The 26,483-nt window shown below is 59.1% G+C and overlaps 2 protein-coding genes across 8 annotated transcripts in view; one reads left to right on the plus strand and one right to left on the minus strand.

Annotated features, from left to right (window-relative positions):
- The window catches only part of NPTX1 (neuronal pentraxin 1), a 193,396-nt gene extending 180,662 nt beyond the window's left edge, over positions 1-12,734 (minus strand). The window contains exon 1 of the mRNA XM_054847013.1: positions 12,731-12,734. The gene's annotated coding sequence lies outside the window, so the exon portion shown is untranslated. The remainder of the gene's footprint in view (positions 1-12,730) is intronic.
- BAIAP2 (BAR/IMD domain containing adaptor protein 2) overlaps positions 12,716-26,483 on the plus strand; it is a 47,932-nt gene continuing 34,164 nt past the window's right edge. For 4 of the 7 annotated variants that reach the window (XM_054847005.1, XM_054847008.1, XM_054847006.1 and 1 more), the window contains exons 1-3: positions 12,716-12,852; positions 22,364-22,439; positions 24,389-24,475. In XM_054847005.1, the coding sequence (XP_054702980.1) occupies positions 12,781-12,852; positions 22,364-22,439; positions 24,389-24,475 (235 nt within the window). In that variant the 5' untranslated portion in view covers positions 12,716-12,780. The remainder of the gene's footprint in view (positions 12,853-22,363; positions 22,440-24,388; positions 24,476-26,483) is intronic. The other 3 variants (XM_054847011.1, XM_054847007.1, XM_054847010.1) reach the window with 2 other exon arrangements.

A 26,483-nucleotide genomic window follows, 5' to 3' on the forward strand; every position in this document is an offset into this window, starting at 1 on the left:
ACAAGGAATCCCAGAGACTGTGCTGCTCCGGGTCATCTCCATTCGTTACGTTCCACAGACGGGCTGGGGCATCCTCATCCTCCTGCGAGGGGCAGGTCCTGGGGCTGAGCCCCCAAAGCGCTTTGGAGTTGCCCTGTGTTCAGTTCCACTCTCCCTCATTACCGTTTCAGAACAAAGCCGGGGTCCCACAAGCCTCGGACCCCTGTTTGCCAAGCGGTGCAACTTCAGCAAACGAACCGCTTTCCCTGAACCTGGCAGAGGTTTAAACCGACGGGACAGGGCCGTATCCTGTTCACGCTCCTGTGATTTTTTTTTTTTCCCTATAGGCAAAACCCCGAGTTGCCACCCTGGCCGCCCTGCAACGCGCACTTGTTCCAGCAGAGAGAGCCTTGTCTTCGTCGGCACCGCGCTGTCTGCAGCGGGTTTGTGCAACGTCTTTCCTTCAAGGCTCCTTCAGTCGGTTGCTAGCCGGGAGTGGGTTTAATTTTACCCTATTTAATTCATAATTCAGAGGAGTGAATGCTGGACTCTCCCCAGGTCTCGAAGGGCCCTTTCCTGGGAGCGCGGCTTTTGCTGCTGGCGCTTGGCGTGAGCCCTGTTAAGTGGGTTGGCACCCATCACCGGGGACGAGCAGGGGGAGAGCACCGCAGTCCCCGCGCCCCGGGTTTCTCTCTCACGAATGTCCCAGCAGTGAGGGACACCCCAGCAAACCGTCCCGGGAAGGTCCCGGGCGCCGTCTGCGCTCTTCGCGCTTTCCTTGGGCAGAGGCTGGGCCGGAGAGGCAGCGGGGCTGGTGCCGAAGGGGTTAATGCAGCTCCTCGCATTTGTTAATACAGTAAAGAGGCCATTTACTGAGCTAACAGGAAAGTTTGGAGCAGATTGCCAACAGCTTCCTCTTCTAATCCTGCCCCAAACAGATTGTACTGTGTCTCCTTGGGAGGAAGAGCCAGGAGTGGTGTGTGACCTCTGCGGTGTGCTGTAACAATAAACTATTTCTAATGGCTTCACCCATTCCTCTTCTAGCCTCATGTTTGCACAGTAAATGTTTTGGATGAGCGCTCTTCTCACTCCCTGCTCCTGGGAGAGATGTGGGCAGGAAACTTCGGAACGGGCTCCGAGTGTAACAGCAAAACAATCCTGGGCTGGCCCGGGAAGGCTCCTCTGCACCCGGCGGCCGCAGCCCTGGCAGCCCCGGCCGCCTACGGAGGAGCTGGAGGGACGTTTAAGAGCGAACCTGTACGTCGTGTTGCTGCTGCCAGGGCAGAGCAGCGGTACTGAGCCTGTCCTCCTCGGGAGCAGGGCAGGAACCCTTGGGGCTCCCCGGAGAAGCGGCTTCCCTGGGAGAGGGTTTTCCTGGAGGCAGGAGCAATGGGCTGGATCCAGGAGCGGGGGGGGGGGGGTTGGAAAGGCAATGAAGCTGAACTTGGGGGTTTTGCAAGAATTATTCTGGAACTGTTGGCAAACTGAGCGATAAACAGCCTGCACCTGGACGCTGGACTCTCGGGGAGCGCGTGGCTCTGTCCGGATCACAGCCGTGGCCGTGACGTCCTGTCCCGGCTGGGGTCTGATTTCCCCTCCCTCAGCAGGGATTCCTGCCTCCAGCGTGGTGGGGGTGCCCAGCCGCCACAAGCAGCCAACACAGCCCCCCCCGTGTGACCGTCGCCCATAGCAAAGGGATGCGGGTCTCGAGGGCCGCGCTGGCGGGAGCGGTGCCGTGGTGTCACGCCGCCGTCGCGGTCCTGGAGAGTGACCCCATGGACGCAGGGCGAGGGGCCAGGGCCGACCCCGAGCCGCTGGCTGGTGTGTTGTCACCGGCTAATTCCGCGGTATTTTGGGTTTACCTCTCTGCTGCTGCTGGAAGCACTGGGACGCCTCCGGGTCTGTCCCGCCTGGGCCAGCCGGACCCATGGCGTAGCTCAGCCCCCCCGTCCTGTCCCTGCCGGGGGAGGTGCCGGGGGTTCCCACATCCCTGGGAAAGCAGCTGCGCGGGTTTAATGGTGTTTAATTAACAGTCCCTGTGCCTGCTCAGCTGTGGCAGAGGGGTGGGAGCCGGCACCCCGCGGTGCGAGCTGAGCGTGGAGCTCTTCCAGCTGTGTTTTACTTGGCCAGATATTCGGTTAAATAGAAGAGTGTCCTCCCTCGAAGAAAGTCATTGAGGCAACATTGCTCGTTGCTAATTAAACCCTGGAGAATCCAGGCAACCTCACGCTGCTTCCTCCACCGCCCCCACGCAGCGCCCGGAGTCCTCCCCGCTCCCCCCGGCCCCTGGCACGGCCGTGTCTCCTTGCCGGGGGCGCCGGCGAGGTTCGGACCCCACGGCAAACCTGCCCCTTACGCACACGGCACGTATAAAGGTGACGCCGAATTTCGGTCCCTTGCAATCTGCAGGGGCAGGTGATTTGTCACTTCTCCTGGAGCGGCTGCCAGCGTCTCTGTGGTATTTCCAACGCGCCGCGCGGTGCCGGATCCAGCCACCGTGGCATTTAACGTGACTTGTGTGGCAATGTAGGATCATCGCCCCGCGCAGGAGGCGGCGGCTGGGGGAAGGGAGAAGCTCTGCTGGGAGACGGTGCTGCCTTTCCCCTGCTCCCCTCCGCAGAGGAGGTCCCCGTCCCGGGGGGGTGCTGCCTGCAGCTGCCCTCGCCCCACGGGCTCTGCCCGGCCGGGGACCGCTGCCTGCATGGACCCTCCTCCTGCAAACAGCCCTGGGAATAACGCACGAGGCTGTGGGGGAGAGGGAATTACTGCCAGCGTTATGCAAGCGGCATCGCCTTTAAATAGACTCTTATTCAACGTTGTCCGGGAGGCAGCGGAGCCGCTGAACATCAGCGCTCTTCGCTCGCTGGGGCTTTGTTTCTTGTTCTGCAGCCCACCCCCGCGATGCTCTGGAACTTGTCTAGAAGTTGGATTGGGGCAAAAGCCTCCTCGTCACCCCGACGGCCGGGGAGCTGCTCCCCCTCCTCGTTAAACGGCAGCAGCCCTTTCGCTCGGTGTTTAATTGAATTGTGTAACGCACCGTGGCAGAGCCGTGGTAGTTTCTATGCCAACACAGCTGGATGGCAGCGCGGCCTGGGGAGGCAGAGGGGCTGCCTGCGCCCCCCGACACGGCTGCACCCCCAGACACGGCTGCACCCCCTGGCATGGCTGCACCCCCTGATATGGCTGCACCCCCCCCCAACACAGCTGCACCCCCTGGCATGGCTGCACCCCCCGATACAGCTACACCCCCCCCAACACGGCTGCACCCCCTGGCATGGCTGCACACCCCGACATGGCTGCACCCCCACACACAGAGCTGCACCCCCCCCCCCCGATACGGCTGCACCCCCCAATACGGCTGCACACCCCACTGCCTCAAATGTTTCCTGAAGCACCTGTGGGAAAAAAAACCCACGGGTGAGATGCAAACCCGAGCGGCAGCTGATGCGCAGGGTTTCACAGAGTCACAGAACCACTGAGGCTGGAAAAGACCTCTCAGATCATCGAGTCCAGCCGTAAGCCCCACACTGCCAAGTCCACCAGAACGGTGCGTTTGGCGCTGGTTCCTCTGGGGCTCGAACCGGCTGGGTCCAGTTGCTTTTTGGCACCAGTGAGCTGGGATGCTGCGCATGGGGGACGCAGGGAACAGGGGGAATGGGGAGCACGGGGACACGGGGAGCACGGGGCACGGGGAACACGGGGGGCATGGGGAGCATGGGGAGCACGGGGGGCATGGGGAGCATGGGGGGTATGGGGAACACGGGGGGCATGGGGAGCACGGGGGGCATGGTCCCCCAGGGTTTGCAGCCATGAGTGGCCGCCCTGGGGCAGAGCTGCCCTTGCAGCCCTGCTCGGTGCCCCCCCGCCCCGGCTGCGGCTCTCAGCTCCCACCCTGCTGGGAACAACCTCGCCGCGTCCTTTGTCCTCCACCCTCCTTGGCAAACACCGAGTCAGGACCAGGCGCTGCTTTGGGGAGATTTGCTGGGGGGCTTCCGTTTTCCTGCTCCTCCTCTTCATCGCTCTGTTCCCCCCGGAGCTCGCCCTGCCCCGCACAGGGGGCTGAGCCCGAGGCACAGGGTGCTGCCCGTGCAGGGGGAGCGCCGGTGGGGGTTTGTTTTGCACTCAAAGCCTTGCAACGCCAACCCCCCCCGGGCTGCACGCTCAGAACCGCGGGGAATCAGCCGCTGGCTCCTTCCTTTTCCCTGTTCACATATTTTAAGCGGCCTGGTGTCACGCTGAGTCACCAGCGGAGAGATGGAAGACGCTTTGGCAGAGAACAAGCCTGAGTTTTGATAGTTCAACTGGGGGGGGGGGGGGAAATCAGCGTAATTTCCTAATTAGAGCAGTGTGGTGGGTTGACCCTGGCTGGGGGCCAGGTGCCCACCAGAGCCGCTCTCTCACTCCCCTCATTCACCAAACAGGGGAGAAAAGGCATAACGAAATGCTTGTGGGTCGAGATAAGGACAGGGAGAGATCACTCACTAATTATCATCACGAGCAAAACAGACCGAACTTAGAGAGGGAATTCATCTAATTTATTACTAGGCAAAACAGAGTAGAGGAATGAGAAAATAAAATCAACTCTTAAAACACCTCCCCCCACCCCTCCCATCTTCCCGGGCTCAACTTCACTCCCGGCTTCAACCTTCCCCCCCTCAGAGGCACAGGGGGACGGGGAATGGGGGTTACGGTCAGTTCATCTCACGGTGTTTCTGCCGCTTCTTCATCCTCAGGGGGAGGACTCCTCTCATCGTTCCCCTGCTCCAGCATGGAGTCCCTCTCACGGGGTGCAGACCTTCAGGAGCAAACTGCTCCAGCGTGGGTCCCCCATGGGGTCACAAGTCCTGCCAGCAAACCTGCCCTGGCGTGGGCTCCCCTCTTCACGGGTCCACCGGTCTGGCCTGGAACTTGCTCCAGCGTGGGCTTCCCACGGGCCGCAGCCTCCTTCAGGTGCCTCCACCTGCTCCGGCGTGGGGTCCTCCACGGGCTGCAGGTGGAATCGCTACACCCCCTCATCCTTCCTCCATGGGCTGCAGGGGGAATCTCTACACCCCCTCATCCTTCCTCCATGGGCTGCAGGGGGACAGCCTGCTTCACCATGGCCTTCACCACGGGCTGCAGGGGGATCTCTGCTCCGGCGCCTGGAGCTCCTCCTGCCCCTCCATCTTCACTGACCTTGGTGTCTGCAGAGTTTCTTACATCTTCTCACTCCTCTCTCCGGCTGCAAAAGCTCTCTCTCCAAGTGTTTTTCTACTTCTTAAATATGTTATCACAGAGGCGCTGATTGGCTTGGCCTTGGCCAGCGGCAGGCCTGTCTTAGAGCCGGCTGGCATTGGCTCTGTCAGACACAGGGGGAGCTTCTAGCAGCTTCTCACAGAAGCCACCCCTGTAGCCCCCCGCCACCAAAACCTTGCCACGCAAACCCAACACAAGCAGCGATGGGAACAAAGCAGATTTGTTAGAGAGCTGTGCGGTTGAGTTCGGGAATGTGACCTTTGCTGGCTCTTAGTGCTAGACGGGAGCTTTCGGTGTACGGTGGTGCTTGGCAGTGACTGAAATGCTTCAGCAGTGACTGCTCTGACGTAGGAGAGCCAGAATTTCACCTTCGGGGCGGGGGGGGGGAGCCTGACCCACTCAAGTGGTGCCTAAAGGGGAAGGAGCACTGGGAAGTGGCGGTTGCCGCCGGGTCACCTTCCTTTGCTATTTCCCCCAAACCTGGGCTGGTTTCCCTGCCCCGCCATGGAATGCGGCTCCTCAAGTCGTAGCAGAAGCTGTGGACACGTGCTGGGTGTTTGCAGGGCCAGCGCTGCAGGGTGACTGACGGTCCCCAGCCCTCGGCCGTCACCTGGCTGCTCTCGCTGTGCGGGAGGGCTGGTGCTGCGTTGCACCCAGGGCTGGAACGAGTCACAGCCCAACAGCGCACAATTAATTAGCAAGAGGAGGAAAGGAGTGGAGCCCGGTCCCGGGGCCGTGCCTGCACCTTTGAATCAGGAGGAGACCATGCTCCTGCGTGAGCTCATCTGCGCAGAAAGGCTGGAGACGCCGAGCGGGAGCTGGCTGGCCTCGGGACTGGAAGGGGAGTTGGGGGGAATTCAGCGGCGCGCGCTTCAACCCCGAGAACCGGTGTCTGTGCTGCAGCCTGGGAGCTGCTTAGGGCCGCGCCAGCTGACCGTCGGCCGTGGCCATGGAGCAAGGGAACATGACCCAGGGCGCCCGTGGGCTGGGGGTCTCGTACCAGCCCAGAGCAGCGTTGGCTTGGCAGAAAGGAAGAGGTGGCATGGGCAGGGAGAGGGCAGGTGATGGGAGAGGGCCCGATCCTGTCCCATCTCCTCTCTGTGAGCTGCCCCTCTCCCCCACTGGTCCTGCTCAGGCAGGCGGGGGCTGGGCAGGGTGGGAGGCAGCACCCAAAGGTCCCTACAGCACCCAGTGCCCCTGCGCAAGGCGTCGGCTGGAGGTGCTGCCCCGTACGCTTCCCCGAGCTCAGCAACGTGATGCAAAATCCCATCATGCCAATTATGCAAATCACATAAACTATTCCTGTTATTCAGAAGTATCCCCAGAGATCTCCTTAGCGATCTGTAACTCAGCATTACTCACTCATGAAAGCAGGAGCTGGGGCAGACGAGGAGCGAGGGGCTCTGGGGTGCTCAGCAGCCTGGGAACGAGGAGGAGTCGCCAGCCCCAGCGCATTTCGGGGCTCCTCCAGCGCACACAGCACCGCTCCCCTGACCGCTCCCACCCCAGCGTGGCTTAGCAGAGGTTGGGTTCGCTGTTTGTTTTGGGGCTGAGCTTTGTCCCTGCCAAGCCTCCCCCGGTCCCCATGGAAGGCAGCACGGCCGGGGACCCGTCCAGCTCTCCCACGGCTGGCGCCAGCCCCGCTCCCCTCCCGTTGCCCTCCATCTTCCCAGTCTCCATCACAGCTCTCTGCATCCGCAGCGCTTTGTTCTCCCACCCACTCCCTGTTTCCTCCGTCATTTGGGCTCCTCCCTGCGCTCGCTCTCCCCAGGAGCCTCCCGGGAGAGACGAGGCTGCTCCACGCCGGCTCCGCCGTGCTCCCGTGCAGCCTGGCCTGTCGCCCCTGCCCGCCGCGTCTGCCCGTGCCCTGCCCGCAGCCATCACCGCAGCAGCCGGGAAGGGCGTGGGGGTCTGCGGGGGACATGCGAGCGGGTCCCCGTGTCCCCCCCAGCCAGGAGGTGGGAGCTGGGGGCTGGTGCTCTGGGCACGCTGCTGCTTTGCCAGCTTTGGTTGAAGCGTGCAGGCAGGCTCCGGCTTTGACCCGGGCAGCAAGAGCGTCCCAGACACCTACCAACAACACTCTGCCCTTTGCATCCCTTGGGGATGCGGGAGCCGGGGGGGCCCAGGGGTCCTTCCTGCAGCGGCGCCAGCCGAGCGCTCTGCCAGCGCCTCCCCCAGCCCACGCTCCCTCCCCGGGGCCACCACTTATTTCCTTGCCCTTAGTGACGCCAGCGATGAGACCCGACCCCGGCCGCAGTGCCCAGCCCAGGCTCCGTGCGGCTGACGGACAGGCTGGCGATGGCAGAGCTGCTTTCCGACGCCCGGCTCAGCGCGGCAGCCTCCCTCGCCGTGAGCAGGGCCACGTGCTCCCGTGCTGCAGGGAGCAACCCAGATAAAGCGCTGCTGTGTCACATCAGTGAGCAAAACGCTTCCAGGTACACAAATACCTGGAAACAGCAACTTTCACTGCGGGGAGTCTTGTTCAGATGCTGCTTCCAACAGGATTAGGGAAAATCCGCTCGGGGTGATGGGGGGCCAGTTACTCCTCTCCGCTGTGCCTCGGTTTCCTCCTTTCTGAACTAATCCTGACCTGCTCTGTAGACTGTGGCGAGTCCTGCGAGGCAAAGTGCAAGGCAGGAGCTGGAAATCGCTGCGCCCTTGTTTCAGACTCTGCGCTGGATTTCAGTGCTGCAGCTCCCACCCGGTAAAATAAGAGCCTGAATTGTTCATCCTTTGCTAAGCCTCAGTAAATGGCTTTACTCGGTTTGCTCTTTGTGCTCGGGGGATTTAACCGGCCGAGAGCTGCTGGCACACGCAGGGAATCTCCAGTTTTGTGACAACTTTTAGGTCCTGACCCTATGAAACCGAAGGCGTGAACTTGTGTGTGCCTCGAGGTAGCACAGGGAGCGACACGCTGGGAGCAGCACATTTGAAGTTGCACACTTGCCGTTGCACGCTTGCCATCGCACACTCGACGTTGCACACTTGAGGGACATGGTGCCCGGGACAGTGGAGGGACCAGCGCTCACTGGTTTGAACGGTGACGGGTACCAGTGAGGCACTGCAGCCGCTCGTGCCAGCATCCCGGCGAGCGACGGCCGTGCTGCAAAGGGAAGAGCAGAGCCACGTTTGGGTGGGTGGCTCTGGGTATTGGCGTGGGGTTCGCTGCCCCGGCTCCCGCAGAGGTTAGTGAGGTGCTCAAAAGAAAGCGGGGCACAGCCAGGCGTTGGGGGGGGGCCCTGCCCGCTCGGCAGTGAGCCAGGGAGGCAGGAGTCCGAGCTGAGCAAGGGTGACGGGGAACAGCCCGTCCTGCGCTTGCGGCTGGGTTGGTTTTGCTCAAACCCCTTGGGCTGATTCCCCAGTGACCCCCCCCCTAGATGTCAGAAAAATCACATTTAAATTATTTTAGAAATAAATAAGTCCTGGCGCAGCATGGAGAGGGCTCACAGCCGACTGCGCAGCAGCAGCGTGTCAGGGCTCTGATGGGGAAGCCATCTGCCTGAGACAAAAAGTACGGAAATTTCCTGGTAATCTCATTAACAAGTTGACACTTGCAGGTACGCGCCTGCCCTGAGCCGGGCTGTTCGCAGGGGTCACTGAAGGGTGCCTGGGTTTATCCTTCTGGTACGTATCAAAAAGGGGAAAAGGGACCGAAGGCAGCGGCTGCCGCCAGCCCCAGCTGTGGTTGTGCAGGGAGCGGGGCGGCCTCTGCCTCCGTCCCCGCCGTGGGACCGCGTGGGACAAGCGGGCGAGTTCGAGATGGAGGCGGCTCCTTTGTCCGGCACCCTGTTCCCTGCTCGGTGTCTCCTGCTCTGACACCATCCGTCTTCTTTCAAGGTGCCGAGAAGCAAGCAGCGACCGCCCGGAGCAGTTCCCGGTGGCAGCTCAGCTCACCGGCCTCTGCCCGTGTCCCTGCACCCGACTGGCAGCGCTGGGCAGAGACGTGGGGGGTCGGAGGGAGCGGGGGGCTCTACCTCTGTTTCCTTCTCTCTGTATCGGCCGATGACACGTCACCTTCAAAGCTATGAGGGATTATAACCCGCATTTATCTTTTTCTCTCTCTCCTGTGTCGCCGGAGGCTTTCCCGAGGTGCTGAGGATGTGGCAGCTCCCGTGGACCCCACGCAGCATCGTCTTCCCCTCCCTGGGCAGCTATGTCACCCTGCAGCCTCCCGCCTCCCTCCGTCCCTCGCCGGGCAGCCACCGCATCCACCCGTGGAGCCATTTCGTGAGCGGTGAGCGTGCGTCCACCCAGCTGGGAACCCGGAGGAGCTGCGGCCGTCCCCGGCTGCCCCGTGCCACCACTGCCCTCGGCCATCGCCGCCCCGGCACGGTGCTTGGTCCCTGCGCTGGGGCGCGTGACCCGGCTGGCAGAGCTGGCGTGACGCCACGCTGGTAATTAAGAAGGAACCTAATGAAACTTCGAAAATAGCACAATTTCCTCCCCACACCTGCAGCCGAGCGGGGTGGATTACATAAGTTGGTGTTGCCACAGCAACTTCGCTCCACCCGGGGCTGGAGGTGGCCGGTGCCGCGTGTGTGCCGATGTGCCGTCGCCCCGGGGAGAGACCCTGATTTTGCAAAAGCGTGGGGGGGGATTGCTCCGGGGGCGGGTGCCAGCTCCGGGGCCGGCAGGGCCATCGGGCAGGGCTGCTGCGTGTTTATCCCACTGGTGCGCAAGGTCTGGCGTGGCGGGGGTCCCGCATGGCACCCGCCGGGTTTTGCTCCTCCGGCGCGGCCCCCATGGTGGAAGGTCCCCGCTTCTGAGAGGGCGCGCGAGGAGCGCCAGGAGGTGCCGCGGGGATGTAGGGATAACCCGTGAGGGACTCTGCCACCATGGTTACCCTGGGCACGCTCCAGCTGCCGCCGAGCCCTGGGGAGTGAATCACCCTGACAAAAAGACAGCTAGCAACAACAACAACAAAAAAAAGCAATCAAAGCAAATGTTACCGCACGAGGCAAAGGCAGGTTTTTCCTGCCACAAATTCCCAGGGTGCTCCGGGCGGCTGCGGGGCGGCAGCTCTGCCCTGGGCTCTGGCACAGCCCCATGGGGCACGGGCCAGCACAGGCAGCACAGGCAGCGCAGGCAGCACAGGCAGCGCACGCAGCACGGGCAGCACGGACCAGCCCTGGGTGGCCACTGCTGATCAAGAGTTTGTGACATGGGAAAAGCCAAGGTCAATGGTCAGTTGGTAAATCGGCCTCTTGATGTGAGGATAACAAATCGCTGGCTGCTTCCAGCTGAAGACTCGCTTTGGGAGCAGAGGGGTACGGGGGAGAAAGGTTTTCAGTACTCAAATTTCCTGGGGATAGGATAGGGAGAAGCAGAGGATGGGAAGAAAGTGGAGCGGCTGCCTGAGAGGAGGCCTAGATGCCAGAGATTCTCTGAGGGTCGTCCCTAAAGGCCTCTTTTATGATGAGAAATTACAAATCCTTTTATCTTCTTCACCAGAGGAACAGCTTGTTTGAATCGCTGGGCTGTCACACCGGAATTAGATGCAAGAACCCCCCCACATCCATGACGTAGCGAAGAACTTACATAACGTAACTAAAAATAAGGTGATGGAGATGCGGATAGAGGCACTCTCTTCCTGGATGCTTGATCTGAAATCCTTTGCCGGCACCAGAAAACCAGCGAGTCGGCAGTGTCCGGCCGAGGGAGCGGCATCCCGCCAGAGCCGACTGCGGTCTGGCCGCTCAGGACGGAGCAGGCTCGAGTGGGGAAGGGGCACTGCAAGGTCCTGGTGTCGGCACAGCCGGGCATCCCTCCTGGGAACATCTCCCGTGGCAGCCTTGCTCCCAGGTCCCCCCTGAGGTTACGGCCCACCACCGCTTCTCTTTCTCAGCTCTCGTGGGAAAGGGTTAACCGGCCTCTCCAGAAAAATGAGAAAAACCCTTCTCAGGGGTTGTAAATTCTTCCCTGTCCTTCAGTGTGTGAAACCTCTGAGGGGGTAGAAGCCAAAATGGGACCCAAATGTGGCTAGAGTGAGTGGCCGCCTTCGGTGCCCCCCCTGCTCCTCGCCGGGGCTGGGATGGAGAGCAGGAGCCAGCGAGGGGAATAGAAACGGGAGGTTTGGGGCCAAGGTATCGACTTGTCGCGGCTGCTCGGGCTCCTTGTTCTTGGAACTGATGGAGGAGACGAGGGAGAATGCGCTCAGCCGCTTAACTGTTTCACTGCTAATTGTGGCAGAGAGAAGGGAGAGGAAGAAGAGGGAGGCTTGGCCCGAGGGCCGGGACGAGGCAGCCGGTACAGACACGCGGGGACACGCAAAGGTCCTTCTAACCGTGGATTGCCTGCGGAGAGTGGCAGCCATGGTGGGGAGGGCGGTGAGGCTGGGGGACACGGGTGCTGGCTCCGGGGCACGGCCCCGCTCCTCCTGTCTCTCGGGACCTGTGCAAAAGTTGCTGCCGCTGGCCCGAGGGATGGGAAGGATGGGGGACCCTCAGCCTCACTGGCCCACGGGGACCTGACAGCCGGGAGGGCTGGGAAGGGACCCCCGGGGAATTGCGGGGTGACAGAGTGTGAGTCCGGCTCTCCCGGCTGGCCAGGCAGTGGGACAGCGAGGGGACGGTGGGGGGACAGGCAGGCAGGGGCTGCCTCTCCTCCTGCCTGGGCTGGGCTCCCCCAGCCGAGCACCGCTCCCGGCTGAGGACAGGCACCGCGAGGTGTGCTGCACCGGGCCGGCCATACACCGTGGTGACCGCTCATCCCACCTCGGCTCTCCTGGTCTTCCTGGACGGCACCCGCTGTCTTTTCCTGTGTAAAACCAACACCTTGCAAACCACCGGCTGCTTTTCCCGTTCCAGCTGATCCTCACCCGTCCACCCCGCACTGCACAACTGGAAAATGGGGCACAGCACCAGGAGTGGGGTACAGCGAGGGTGTGGTGTACAGCAGGGGCTATGGGATGAGGTATCTCAGGGTACAGCAAGAGATACGGGATGGACTATAGTAGGGTACAGTATGGGGCATCATGGGCTATAGCATGGGGTGTAGCAAGGGGTGTAGGATAGGTTACGGGGAATAGCGGGGGTATGGGATGGGGATTAGGAGGAGTAAGGGATGGGGAATGGGGGATGGGATGGGGTACGGGGTGGGGAGTGGGGGATGGGATGGGGAATGGGGGATGGGATGGGGAATGGGGGATGGGATGGGGTACGGGGTGGGGAGTGGGGGATGGGATGGGGAATGGGGGATGGGATGGGGAATGGGGGATGGGATGGGGTACGGGATGGGGCATAGCGGGGTACAGGAGGCGGGTTATAGGAGGGGGCACAGCACGGGGCACCCCCCGGCCCCCCGGGGTTCGCAGCCCTCCCGCCGCCGTCGTCCCCGGCCCCACGCCGCGCCCGGGCGCTGCCGCGCCGCTCCCAGCCCAGCCCGGCCCAAGCCCGGCCCAGCCCGGCCCGGCCCGGTGCGGCTCCTCCCCGCGGGGCGGGCCGGGGCGGTGGCGGCCGCCGGGAGCTGATAAAAGGCGGCGCGGCCGCTGCTCCGTGCCGCTCTCCGCTCCCGCCGCCCGGCTCCGCACCGCTCCGCACCGCTCCGCGCAGCCCCCGCCGCCCGCCCATGGTGCTGCCCGGCCCGCCCGGCATGTCCCGCTCCGAGGAGGTGCACCGCCTGACCGAGAATGTCTACAAGGTGAGCCCCGCAACAGGTGCCGCCGGCTCCGGGGCGCCGCTGCGGTTTATTTGGGGTTTTTCATTTCATTTTATTTTATTTTTTTTAATTTTGTAAATTTTTGTTTGCTTGTTTTATCTCCCAACTCCCCCTTCGTCCCCCGCCGGGTGCGGGGGCTGCGGGGCGCGGGCGGGAGGAGGCGCCGCCGGGGGCCGGGGCCGCCCCCGCTCCCTCCCCCGGGGATGCGCTCGGGCGGCCGGGGCGGGAGCGGCTGCCGGGGCCCCGCCGTCCCGGAGCCGGGTGCGGGGGGGGGTGGGCGGCCCCGGGCACCCCGAGCCTCCCCCGGCCGCCGCGCTGTGGGGGAGCCCGCGGGGGCCGGCAGCCTGCGTGGGAATCTGCCTTATCCCACGGGCGGGCGGTGCTGTCCCCGAATCACCTCGGTCCGGGCAGGTTTGTGGCCGTCACTCGCTTTCCTGCAGCGATTAAAAGCGATCGGAGCCTTTTCTCTGTCTTGGTTATAGCCGGAGTTGCTGAATCTCTCGATTATTTTCCCTTTCTGCTTTGCTCCCAGTGTCATGAGAAAAATAAAATAATTTATGTGCTTTAATTTTCCTTGTGAAGGAAGTGGTTTCTGATCTGCTGGGTCCTGTGACCAAGTCTAATAAAACCTTTCTAGCCTAACATGTAATGCAGGATGTCATTTGTTAAACTGGAAAGCTTGCATGATTTCCTGCATTTTTAAGTGGTTAGATTGAGTTACCTGGGAGCATTAAGCAGGAAAAAACCTCACTCTGATAGAACAAATTAGTACAAAAAATACCAAGGTAGGGACATTCTAAAGTCTTGGGTTTGGGGACCTTGGGGCGTAACAGCTCTTCAGATGCAGCTAATGGCACCCAAAACCTTGGCTGTAGAGCAGGTCTGTGAACGGAGCTTTCTGGTTACGGTGGTTAACTCCAGCTGGGGCTCGGGTGTGTGGGGTTCCCTTCCACCCTCGAAGTGCAGCTGATGTACCAGGACTTGCCCCTGTGCAGGTTGCTCTTGGACTTGGGCAGAGCCGGGCGCCACGGGAGCTTCTCCCTCCCAGGGAGCCGGGTGTTTGCGTATCAGCACGGCGCAGCCCTGGGAACTGCCTGGGCAAACGAGGCGAGAGCTGCCGGACCTCGTCACCCGGCCCTGCCGGTCCTCCGCACTGAGTGACGGTGTGGTTGGTCTGGGGACACTTGCTGGGAATAGTTTCAGCTGGTGACTCAGTTGTTTGAGGTGTGTTGTCCTCGAAGAACTGTGCTAATAGCAGGTTTGTGGAGCAGGTCACGATCTCCCCAGGCGCCCGTGTGCAGTCGTGTAAGGAGCGTGCAGGGTGGCCCGTGGGCCATTGCAGCAACTGCGCTTAAGCGATGCTTGCTCCCCCGAGAGACGAGGGGTGATGCGGGCTGGGCTCTTCCCCTGCCTCCGACCATCGGCTTCATCGTTCTGCACCGCGTGAGCCGCGGGTCAAACAGAGCAGAACGCCCTTGGCCTGGAGTAAGAGGCAGCGCCGTCTCCATCGGAGCCTGGTTGATCTGACTGAAGTGCGGAGGGTGCGCGGGGGCCTCTTGGCCCCAAGAGCCGAAGATGGACTCGAGAGGAGTCCAAAGGTCTGACTGTCAGTTAGTGAACGCTTCAGTTTCTCGGTATTTTAGTGGGAGCAGCCAGGGCGCAGGGAGTGAGAACGCGGAGCCGGAGGCAGACCCCCTGGTTTTACCCACCGTTGGTGTCTCTGCGCTGGGAGCTGGAGGAGGATGGTCCTGACTCCATTTGTGCTTCCTGCAGTGAACGAGGAGCCTTTTCTCCTCTGAAGACTGTGATGCTTTTCTTGGCCTCTGGGGATGTGTGGCACGGGGTGTGTGCAGGAACCCCGTGTTTGCATGTTTCTTTGAGGATTCTGCAACCTCCTGGAGCTCAGCACGAGGGCTGGAGGCTGAGGGACCGTGTGGACTCTCAGGAGCTCCGTAAGTTTTAGAGTCTCCAAGTCCAAAACCACCCCCAGTGCTTTAGATGCCCATTCCCCAAGTATTTCTTTTGTCCCATGCTTTTCTGGCCTGTACAGGAGCCTGAACACCGCTCTGGTCAGGAGGAGACAACCCCAAGGAAGGAGGGCGATGCTGGGGGACTTTGGCTGTTGTCTCCTCACAGCCAGTGAACGCCGCGCTGTAGAGCAGGGCTGCGGGATGGACGGCAGCCCCGTGCTTTGCTTCCAGCCGCTGCCGTCATCTTGCCAGGATTCCGGCAGCAGCCGGACCAGGGGGTTGAGCCGGTTCCCCACGAGGTCTGGAGCAGGCAGCTCTGGCTGCTCCCGGTGCCAGGCACCCTCTCCTGCGCAGGCTTTCCCGAGGCGTTCTGCCCGGGAAGCCCATTGTAATCATCCTCCAGAACCAGCGCTCACCCTCGGAGTGACTGTGCTAATGAGACGGTGGAGGAGCTGTCAGCCGCCCCCTTGCCGATGCTGCCACTACAGGCAGCTGCCTACACATGTGTAGTAATTACAGAGGGAGACGGAGGCTGCTGGCACCTTCCACCAACGTAATCCCACCTTCCCTGGTGCTGATTCACTCGTGTGGACCCTGTCCCAGCGGTGCAGCGGCTGGGCTGGGCTCTGTGCGCATGGGGGGTGAGACCTCTCTGGCCGCTCCCCGTGCGGCCGCTCCCGAGCCCCGCTCGTCCCTTGCACAGGATTGTCTATTTGCAGAAAGGAAGGACTGGCAGTTCTTCCTTCCCCCGAAGACAAATCTGTCTCATTTGTGACAGATTAGATTATTGCCTTTTACAGGCTAACCTCCATTTCATTTTAAAGCTATTTCTTCGTGTGGAAGATCGTTTTGCAATGGTGTATGAATAGCTCCACTTGTGAAGAGGTGTTTGCTTAAAAACACCCCGAACTCAAAGCCTAATTGTCTCGCAAATGCAGGCATAATTCCTGATAGTCATTTGCTACACATCAGCTGTAATAAATGTTATTGCCGGCATCGCAGCCTCTTGCCTCATTATCTCCAAGTCCAGAGGGAAGGGGAGAGATTCTTGCTCAAGTGAATCAGAAGGGAAATTGTGGGTGGTTTGGTGTGTTTGGCAGCGGAGGGACGATGCGGTGTGACAGGAGGAAGTAGCTGGCCCCGGGAGTTAGCCTGTGCCACCCCCAAATTCCATGCACTGCTGTGCTCTTGCTGTCTCTGCTGCCTGCGTGGGGTTGGCTGGGCGCCGGGGCTCTGAGCTGGCCGGTGCATCGCGGCGGTCGGCAGCATCACCGCACGGCTACGGCTGACAGCAGCACCCTGTTCCCGCGGGCAGCGGGTGCTGTGCGCCTGTGTCGCGGGGGAACGGGTCAAGCTCAGCGAAAGACCTTTCCCGGCAGTAACTGCGGAGGGTGGCGGGGCGGGGGCCGGGCTGGTCGTCCTGCAGCGCAGGGCCCAGGGCTGTGGTGTGTTTGTAGGGCAACGTGCTTTTCCCACAGTTGCATCTTTGTAGGCGTCTCGGCTCGACGGCCGAGTGGTTTGGAGCGAGGCTCTGTGCGGGTCCGGAGGCAGCGGTGGGGGCTTGGCCGCTGCCTGGCGGTGATGTGGGGCTGCCCCTCGCCTTCCGCTGCTCCATCCCTCTGCGTGCGGACCATGCTGCTGCGGGCTGGGAGTGGTTTCTGACCTCTGCCGAGATGGTGCATCTCCGGACTGTTGGAACTTGTGGATTAGGAAGTGTTCTAAAGCAGGTAGCTCCCGACTTGCCGAAGGTGCCCCAAATCACTTCCCACGCTGCCTGCAGCTCGGGCCGGCGAGAGGTGCTTCTCCCCGGGATGGAGGCAGCCGCTGGCTTTGCCTTGGGTGCCTTGTTGCGTTGAGCCTGCTCGTGGCTAAGGTTTCACTCCCGTGCGGCTCGCGTTGCAGGGCAGGGTACGGCGTAGGCCAGCGCGTGTCGCACGTCTCCTGTGCCGAGCTGAGCCCCTCGGTGCGAGGTCTGCAGGGAAGGGGCCGGGTGACCCTCCTGGCTCGGCAGCGGAGATCCCACCCCCGGGGGGCTGGGGGACGGGTCTGCCTTGCAGGGGTGACTGCTGGTGGTACCGACGAGGTGTTGCCCAGCGGGTGCTGTGAGCTGGCGTGCTGGGGGTGCTCTGTGCACCGTGCACGTCCCCGTTCCGGTTTCCTTCAAGCCCAGACCCTGATGACAAAGATGTTTGGAGCTCTTGCACTGAAACTTGGATCCCTTCGTGCCCTACACGATAGCCTGTAGAAACTTCATGCCTTTAGATGGGGACCCTGTTGGGTTTTTCCCTGATTCCCTTAACCTGAGCTCTTTCTCCAGTCGAGATTGGGCTGAGCCCTGGTCGTGCCGTCTGGCTTTGGGGCAGGACCTTGTGAGAGCCCTAGCTGGAGAACAACAGCCCAGCGTTCCCACTGGCTTGGAGCGAGTTTTGGGAGCGCTGGGTGAGGTGGGCTCGCTGGCGGCGAGGGAGGGATGCAGCACAGCAGCCATGAGCAGCTCGGGTTGTGAAACGCTGTGCGTTACGGTACACAGAGATACCGGGGACTTTGGCTGGATGGGGATGTTCCTGGTGGCAGAACTGCGAGGCGGGTGTGTTGTAAGCAATTGAAATCAGCCCCGCTAACGAGTCTGGCGAGGCTCCCCTCCCCTCCCAGCAGAAACTTGGCTCTTAAAAGTACAGGGCTGTCTTCTGATGGCGCAGGGCAGGATGTGCCGAGAGGCAGCGCTGGGGTTTGGGCATTAAATATTAACACAGAAGTAATGAAGGCGTTCCTGGAGCCGGGCTGACCCATTTACAAACGGAACTTCCTTATAGCTGAGCCACTTCTGCAGTGCGACTGCGGAGTCGTGGAGCGTCCCAAGGCGCTGGCCCCTCTGATGGGACTCGTCATGGTCATGTAATGTCCTGCTGTCACCCATGAGTCACCCAGCAAAGCTGTGGGTGCCAGGCTGAGCCTGGGCCACCCATGCCACCGTGCAGCATCAGTCTTGCAGGGAGCCAACGCACCTCGCTGCTGTGTAGGGTATCAAAGAGTCGTACTAGGAAAATGCTGAAGTTGTTTTTTAGCTCAAAGTCTATAATCACTTGTGTTCTGAGGTGTCTGGGACATCCCCAGCGAGCGCTGCCCAGGCTGTCCCTGGGGGGGTGGGGGTGGCTGGGAGTGGAGCCTGGGGTGCGGCGCACGCTGCGGTGTTCGTGGCGATGCTCATCCAGGAGCCCCCTCGCCTCGATCCCCGGTTGTCTGGCCCGTTGCAGCGTGGAGGAGAAACCCGATGGGAGGTCTGGCTGCAATTGCAGCGCTGTCATCGGCGCAGCGTGTACGATGCTGACTGAGGTCCTGTGCCAGCCGTGCGGTGCTGCCAGCGGTGCAGAGCCCGGGTGCCCAGCAAACCGCAGCCCCAGCAGAGCGAAGGAGCGTCTCCTTTTACTTCGCTCTGCGTTCAGTTTGAGGAGGTACCCGGGAGGCTGTGGGGATGGGCCTGGGGAGAACTGCGCAGCCTGGTTTAGAGCTTTTTGAAAGCCTTTAAGGAGGTGTCGTGCAGGTCTCCTGCACGGGAGAAACCTGGTGCAACCTGAGCCAGCTCCATCTCCAGCTTGTTCTTGGGGAGGATTTAAACTTTGACATACGGGCTGACTGTTAGGGCATCGGAGCAGCTGGCAGATCGTTCCTGTAGTGTGAAGTGCACTCAGAGACGGGGACCTTATTTTCTGTTGCCTCTTCTCCCCCTAATTCAGCAGGATTGTGTCCTGGAGACCTCGTGCTTCGCATTAGTTTCATTTTTGGCAGCTGAATAAAGCCGTGCCAATCCCAGAGAGCTGAGTGGTATTACCCAGGGAATTTAGTGCAGTGGAACAAAGCAAAGCCCTTTCAACCTTTAGCTGCCAGGTTTTTTTTTGTCTGTGTTTTTCTAAACTCTGCCCGGGCGGCGTGGGGAAGGCAAACAACTTGTGGGTGGTGCTGACGGAGCAAAATTTGAGGGAGAGCGAGATGTGCTTTCATTACCAGAGTTTTGCTGAATATTGGCTTTGCTGTAGCGTCCTGCGGACCTGGCCTCACCTCGCCAGCCGAAGGAAGCCCGCGCGGGCTCCTCTGCCCTCCACGGGACCAAGGCGGGGGGCGGCTGCGGAGGCGCATCCACCGGCGACGCAACCTGCGGCGTCACGGGAGCAGCTACAGCACCTCGCCGGCTGACTTGGGTGTGCAAAGCGATTGCACAGATTCCGTGCCATAAATATGTTTATTTTTCAGTATTTCTCCTTGGCAGCTGATGGCTTTTCGGCTTCTCACCTGGAGGGGGATGTGAAGGTGTGTTAGTTCTGGAGCCACCTTCCCTTCCCACCCTGGGAGTGAGAAGAAAGCTTGAAAAACTCTATTTTTATCTCTGTAGTGAAGAGCCCTTTTCAACGCCCTCATCCTGCCGGGCTGTTTTTGTTGGAGTCTCCAGACAATGTTTTAAAAACACTCGCTTTCGGTAAACTTCCTCCTAAGGTTTTGTGAATTTTATTTGGCCAGCAGAGAGTCGCCTCCCCCCTTCAGCTGATCCCTGGGGATCCTTTCCATGGGGCTTTTTTTTCCTCTTCATTTTTTGCTGTAAAATAGCAGTTGTTGGTCGGTGGGGAGCAGGGCCCTGCCCTGAGCCGTGCCGGCAGCCGCTGCTGGGGCCCAGTCGTGTTTTGGTTCCCTCTGGTTTGGGGAAGATGTGCTGAATTTTGAATTGAAGGGGATTTCCTTGAATCTGTTCCACCCCTTCTATCCCCCCAAGACCCCCAGATCGAGGGCGCAGCCGTAAGCCTTTGGGCACGGCGCCGCTCGCCAGCGATGCCGTGGGGGCGGCCGACGGTCCCTGGCGCTCCTGCCCTGCGGATGATGCTTTGTCTGCGGATCCTGTTCTGTCATTTACTTGCTAAGCTTCATGCTTCAGGAAGATATGTGTACATAGGCACTGCTGCAAAAATTGTTTTATTTATATATACATGTCTACATATACATACATAAACACTTATTGCACTTAACCTAGCAAACTGTTTAAAAATCACTTCCCCACAGAAATTCTGCCAATATTTCTCCTGCATAAACGTTGTTCCGCCTCAGACTGCTCAGCCTGAGCTCGAGCGTGGCGGAGGCTGTCGCGAGGCTCTGCCGGCAGCGGGGACGTGTCCGTGTCCATGTCCCTGCCGTGGGCAGCAGTCCCGTGCCTCCAGCTGCTTCCTGGGGTAACGCGGGTAGATTTCTGACCAAAGTTAAACGTGAGGTGGGAAGGACAAAGCGATCCTCGTCAGTGTTAATTAACTCCCGTGCAATTGTCTCCTACAATTAGGGAAAACAACTCGCTACGTGGCTTGTTGCTACAGGTTAATTTTCTCCTTTCAAGCTGAGCGTGTTCGCTAAACTGCGCTGCCCCGGAGCAGCTTCCGTGTGCGCCGTGTTGCTGCGTAGCTTGACCCTGCAGCCTTAATTAGCAGTGGAGTTTCTCGTTAGCCTCGTGCTTGCCTGTCAGATCTCTGGGAATCATCTTCTGCCCTTTGCAGGGTTGTGTGTGGTGCTGTGGGACGGACCCGAAAGCACCGGGAGCTCGGTGGCTTTTGGGGCATCGCAGCTTGGGCTGGGTTGGCGCTCCGGAGCGGGGCTGCTGCGGCGTGCTCCTTGGAGGGTTAAAAGGATTTCTCCTGCCAACAAATACCAGCACCTAGGTGATGCTCCCCTCGACACTGGCCTCTGAGCTGGTGTCCCACGTGGGTTCCTGCTCACTGAAATTAGAAAATGGCTGTTTTGAGGCGGTGGAAGTCGCTGGCTGGTCCGTGCACCCACAGAAGAAAATTAAACTGTCGCACTCTCCAAGGGCCAGGCAGCAGGAATTCGGGATAAAAATGCCTCAGGCAGAAAATGAGCTTTATAGTGTTTGGCCAGCTTCAGATGAGGTGACAGATGCTTAATCAGCTTATTCACCACAAGTGTCTGTCGGTCGTCTTCCCTCCCCTTCCCGGGATGGGACGCTGCCAGCAGCGTGGCGTGGGGGTGCAGAGCCCTGGCTTCCCGGGCGGAACACCCGTGCATCCCCGCTCGGCGGGTGCGGGGACATTTAGGCATCAAACCTAGGTTTGTGGTGGTGGGAGGCTGTCGGCAGGGCGAGGGGCTTGGGACAGCTCTGGGGCTGCGGTCGGGCTTGGTCCGGAGGTTGGATTCGCAGGGAGAGAATGGAGATTTTGTTGTCTCTTCAACGGCTCGGCTGGGAATCGGTGTCTGGTTTTAGAGATGCTATCGGCACCGGGGATTGAATAGCTCCGGCAGGGGAGGGTCAGTAGCTGCTGTGCCAAACGTACAAAGAGCCGTTCTTCTTTGTGATCCGATTATTCCTTCCCCCATGTTTAAATAAGGACCTTAAAGCGAGGGAGGAAAAGCTGTCAGACAGCGCTTCTGGTGTTCACGGACACCCTAATTTATGCATTTATAGGCAGGTGGAAAGTGACACCGAGTGCTTTGAGACCGAGGTGTGATTCCTCGCACATGGCTTCAGCCGTGGCTGGCACCAGCGCGGTGGGGACGATGGTGGCTTTGTTCTGACTTCAGCTCCTTGGTGGTTATTTCGAATACGGCTCTTCAGCCCTTTCTGCTTGTCCGTGATAGACCAAGCTGATGCTGCTCTCCGAGGCCGTGCCAGGAGTGAGACATCACCAGCCATCATCTCCCAGAACTCGGGTCAACTTTGTGTTTGTCTGAAGGCTGCTTCCTGCTGTCTCAAACAGCTATCGACGGTTATTATTGTGGTTATATTTGCCATATCTGATAACTTTCTGGTTTGGGGCATTCACTTATCTCTTAGGGTGAAGCACCTGCCCAAAGCATCTCGTGCTGGGGCACTGCAGAGCCACCTTGATAGTGACCTTGTGGTGTCCAAACCCTGAGCTTGGTCTTCCTGGATAAAGCTGTGGGGTGAAGGGAGGATGCCTGGGGCATCTTCCCCCTGTTGCGTCTGGGCTCTGCTCTCGCCTGGTGTCAGGGCAGTGCCAGCGGCACGTGCTGGAGCTGGCGTGGGGAAGAGCCTTCCGGAGCGGTTGTCCTTGGTGAGAGGTGAAGGTGTCTCCAAGCCGCTCTCGCGAAGGGCTGGAGGAGGCATGGCTTGAAGCGGCAGCACGGGTTGTTGCGTTCAGCTGACGTCCTGGCTACGCTCTTATCGTAGTGTTTGGTTTGGCGTTGGGCTACTTCTGCACTGCCCTGATCCTGTACTTTTGACTTACTCAGAATGAGACGAGTATTTACCCTTCCAGGCCAAGAGGGCCCTTGCTTTTGAGCATTATTTGCAAGACGTGGGTATACTTACGGGTTCTTGTCGTAAAACCAGCATCCTCTCGCTGGCATCGGAAGCTTGGGTTGAGTTGCCGAGAGCGCGGTGGGAGGATTTTCGTTCTGTCATCGTGTTGATGAACGTGGAGTTCCGCGTGGGTGCCCCGGGGAGCGCAGAGCTGCTCTGTCCAGCTCCCGGTCATCTCCACTGACCCCTGGTGATGTTCTTCTCTTCCCTCTAGACGATCATGGAGCAGTTCAACCCCAGCCTCAGGAATTTCATTTCTATGGGGAAGACCTATGAAAAGGCCTTGGCAAGTAAGTGAAACCGCGTGGCTGATGCATTTATCGCTGGAATGCGGGGGGCTGCAAGGCCGGTGAGGGGTCCCTGGGTCCGGCCGGACAGCGTGGCCTCGGAAGGGAGGAAGGCTGGAAAACCAGCGTGGGATGCTCTTTTTCCCTGGGAGAGCGAGGGGAGGAAACTGGGGAGGTGGTTCTTGGACCTCAATGCAAAGCCCACGTCGTTAGGACGCGCAAGGCACGTGTGTGGAAAGGATTTGAGTGTTAAAATGTGGGGTGGCAACTGGATAACAAATACATCTCCAACCAGTTGGTCTTTAATTGCTACTTTGAAATATTTAGAGTTAAGACTTTAAGTTCTGCTTAAAGGTGTGTTATTGAAATGTTCAAATTGCCCAGAAGAATGCGTTGGAAGAGAAGGAAAAAACCCTAAAAATATTGGTGGCAGCTCTCGTTTGGGAATACAGGGTCCTATCGGGAAACGTCGGGGGGGTGTAGATTTAAATGATTAAAAGTAAAAGACGAATTGTTGAAAACCAAAGATGGAATATTTTGACTTCCACCAACTTTGCCGACTGCCTGGGCCATTCTCCGCCGGGTTTGAAGGAGGTTTAAGGCAGGCTCCTGCTTTCAGGGAGGGCTCTGCGGCACGTGTCGCCTGGATTTTATTTTTGAATTGGTTCAGTGAAAATGCCTCTAAGGGAAGAGGCTGTCATAATCTTAAGCCAGTGGGGAAAAAAAAATATTTTGGTATCTCGTGTTCTTAAACGATGGTGTCTGAAATACGACCTTCGGGAAGGATCTGTGCCGCCCTGCTTTGTGCCCGGAGCAAGTTTTATTTCCCGCAAGGCGAACGGGGTTCCTGGATGTTTCGGTGAAGGATCTTTCAAGATGCAGACCTCCTGCCTTTCTCAGGTGCAGGCACTCCCTGCACGCTGCTTTCTTGCCAGTTCTCAGCGCTGTTTTTAATTAGGTTTTAATGGGTCAACTGGCCGTAACGTGGGAAGCGCCTGTCCATGCCGGTCCACTGCACAGCGGCTGTGGACTCTGATCCCCCAGGGATGGGGCACTTAATACACCCTTACCAGCCCAGCTCTTCCTAATGATGCTAACGAAGCAGGGGTTCATGATTTGGGTGTGCTTCTGCCTGCTGTTTCCCTGCTGGGTCTCCAGCCAGGTGCAGGCAGCAGGGAGAAGAGGTTACGCTTGGAACCGCATTTTTTATTTATTCTTCTAAAATGTTATACTGATAACGCAGCTTTTAATTACCCGGGTGGTGGAGCCTGTTTATTACATGCTGGTTTATCCCAGCTTAAGTTTGGCACGCTGTAACTGCAGCGTCTGGTGGATAACCAGTATGATTGCTTGATTTCTGTTTTTCTCCCATCCCTGCTGTGAATAGGCTTTGAAGCCCAAGATCATCCTGTAACTTTAAAAATTGTCTTTGCTCATCCTTTACTCTGGCTCGCCATGCTTGTGGGGGCATCTGAAGGAAGTGTCCTAATCAGTAAATCGTGCTGGAGGAGGCTTCAGCACATAATTTGATGATGTTGAGCTAAAGCCGTACAACATGTCCTCGTGATTAGAGGAAACCCCCTGCTTATCTGATTAAAGTGGAGTGTGTAGCTGGAATGTCAACAAACAAGACTGAACTATAATGAAAGTCTGTGATATTCAATTATTCCACAGTGATTTTTCTGAGCAGCATTAAGCAGGCTGTTGGCTACACTGGAATGAAAACCACCTAGGTCCTGCACATACCTTTTTTCCCTCCTAAATAGCCCTGTAATCTTGCTGCTCGAGTTTTCTTTTCTTCACTCATTTTTCTTCTGTTTGTCTAGTCCCTCCCTGTGGGGTTAAACCCTTTGAAGTAATGTCTGGTTTAGTGTCTAACATCTAGTCAGTGCCATAGAAGTTATAATAGTCATGAAAGAGAACGTAACCTCAATTTGTTTTTATGCTTTTAGGTATGACATACGCAGCAAAAGGATACTTCGATGCTCTGGTTAAGATGGGAGAGTTGGCCAGTGAAAGCCAAGGATCTAAAGAATTGGGTAAGTCACCAATTTACTGCTAAACGGAGTCGCGGTCCGGAGCTGGCTCCGAGCACAGGAATGAAACCAGATTTTTGCTGTTGGTGGGGCAAACAAGCTCGATGCGGAACTGATCCCTGCCTCGGGAGTGGTAAAAGTGGCTCTAGTTACTGTTAACGTAGTTCAGGGAAGAAATCCAACCTGCTATTCTTAGGCTCAGGATTTTGGGGCACTGTCAGCTCGTGGCGCCCGCAAAGAGGAAGCGTTTGCAGAGAGCGGATTTGGTGGTTTTGTCTTGCTTTGCAAAGGAGAGAAAAGCACCGGCTTCTGTCCGGGAGCTGCGGCAGCGCTGTCCGGCGTAGCGCTCCGGAGAAGGGGACGGCGTGGGGGAGAGGGAGCGGGCGGGTCGGCCGTGCTGAAGCAGTGTTTCTCCTGGTAGAAGTCACCCAGCGCTCGGGCTGTGCGTGGTGGGGGCTGTGCTGGTGCCCCGAGCGCGGCAGAGCTGTCGCAGGATCCACTGCGCGTTGTCTGCAGCTTCCCAGTGCAACGCGGCTGGTGCCGTGCTCAGCCCGTCAGGGTCGCAGCAGACATCGCGGCTGTGATGCTCCTTTCCCCTTCTTACATTCATCGCTCTCTAAGTCACACGGGAGCTGCCTTTCCAGTCTTCCCATCGCTCGGATGTGGCCCCTGTGTTCTCGCTCCGAGCTGTTCCCCCTCGCTGCTGTTTCGCTGTGCAGATGGGGTTCGGGGCGGCTCTTCTCCCAGCTCCCCCCGGGGATGCCGCAGCCTCTCAGGACGCTGCGATGGGTTTTGGACTTGCTGCCTTTGCTGTCCTGGGTGAATTCCTCCTCCTCCTCCTCCTCCCAGTGCCTCCTGCAGGTCGGGCTCACCAGGTTGCTGTGCTAGGAGATGGCAAACTGCCTTCATCTCCGCGGCAGTCAATGAACACGGAAGAGGTTGAGCTGAAATGACTCTAAAGGCCGACGAAGCAATCGGTGAGCAGCCCCTCGGGGGGGCCGGGCTTTGGTTTTGCCACGTCGTGTTCGGTGTCAGACACCGCTCGCCCCCAGCCACAGGCTGCTTCAGCTCGGCCGTGCGCGGCTTGTTGGCTGCGTCTGAATTTTGATGGGGAAGCAGTAAGTGTCTATGGAAACCGATTTTATCACTTGGATTAAGGCTGCCTATAGCAATCTGTTTCTGTTTAATAAATAAAACAAAAGAGCCTCATGTGCGATGCATGCAGCGACTGAGATTGTGAGGGCTGCGCAGACCTTAAAGTCCAAGGGCTTCCTCTCCTGCCTCTTTGGGGTGAAGGATGCAGCAGCTCTGTCCTCCTGGAAGGTGAAAGCTTGGGCAAGCCTTATCGGGGTGGCTCAGCCGTGCAGGGGCAGGAGCCTGGGGACCGCCTGCCCTTCAGAGCTGCTCCAGGCTTTGCTCACCCTTAAAACCCAGCTTTGGTGTCTGCTGGTGGTCCTGCTTCCTCGCCTACGGATGCGTGGTGTGACAGCGGGTGTCCTTAGCGCCCTCCCGCAGTCTCCCAACGTGCATTCAGCGTGTGGCTTGAGTATTTTGGGTTGGTTTAAAGTGTTTCCAAATTACTGCGCCTTTCGCTCTTGGTGTGAGCCCAACCGAGGGAGGATCCTGGTGGCTCCTGCTCAGCCCAGAGCCGTGACGAGCAGCTGCTCCTCAGACCTCTTGCCTTGTTGATCTTGCTGATATTTATTGTGGCAGCTGCTCTGTGCAGGGGAAAGTTAAGATAAAATTTCTGGCTGCAGTTTACTGGAGCTGATAACAGCCGGGGACACAACCCCCTCCCAGCAGGATGTATAAACAGAGGCTGAAAAATGTTTTAGATCGGGGCTGCGCCTGCCAAAGGTACAAGCTCTTCCTGGGAGCACCTTTACCTTATCAGTCCCTGCGCTGTGATTGCTGATAGTGCCGGAAGCGAGCGCTGGGGTCTGCGTTACTTCATTCCTTACTAGAGGCCGCAGCGAATGGGGATGTTCGTAATTGCCACTTGCACTGATGC

This window comes from Grus americana, chromosome 18, assembly GCF_028858705.1.
Source record: "Grus americana isolate bGruAme1 chromosome 18, bGruAme1.mat, whole genome shotgun sequence".
In the NCBI taxonomy this organism is placed as follows: domain Eukaryota; kingdom Metazoa; phylum Chordata; class Aves; order Gruiformes; family Gruidae; genus Grus; species Grus americana.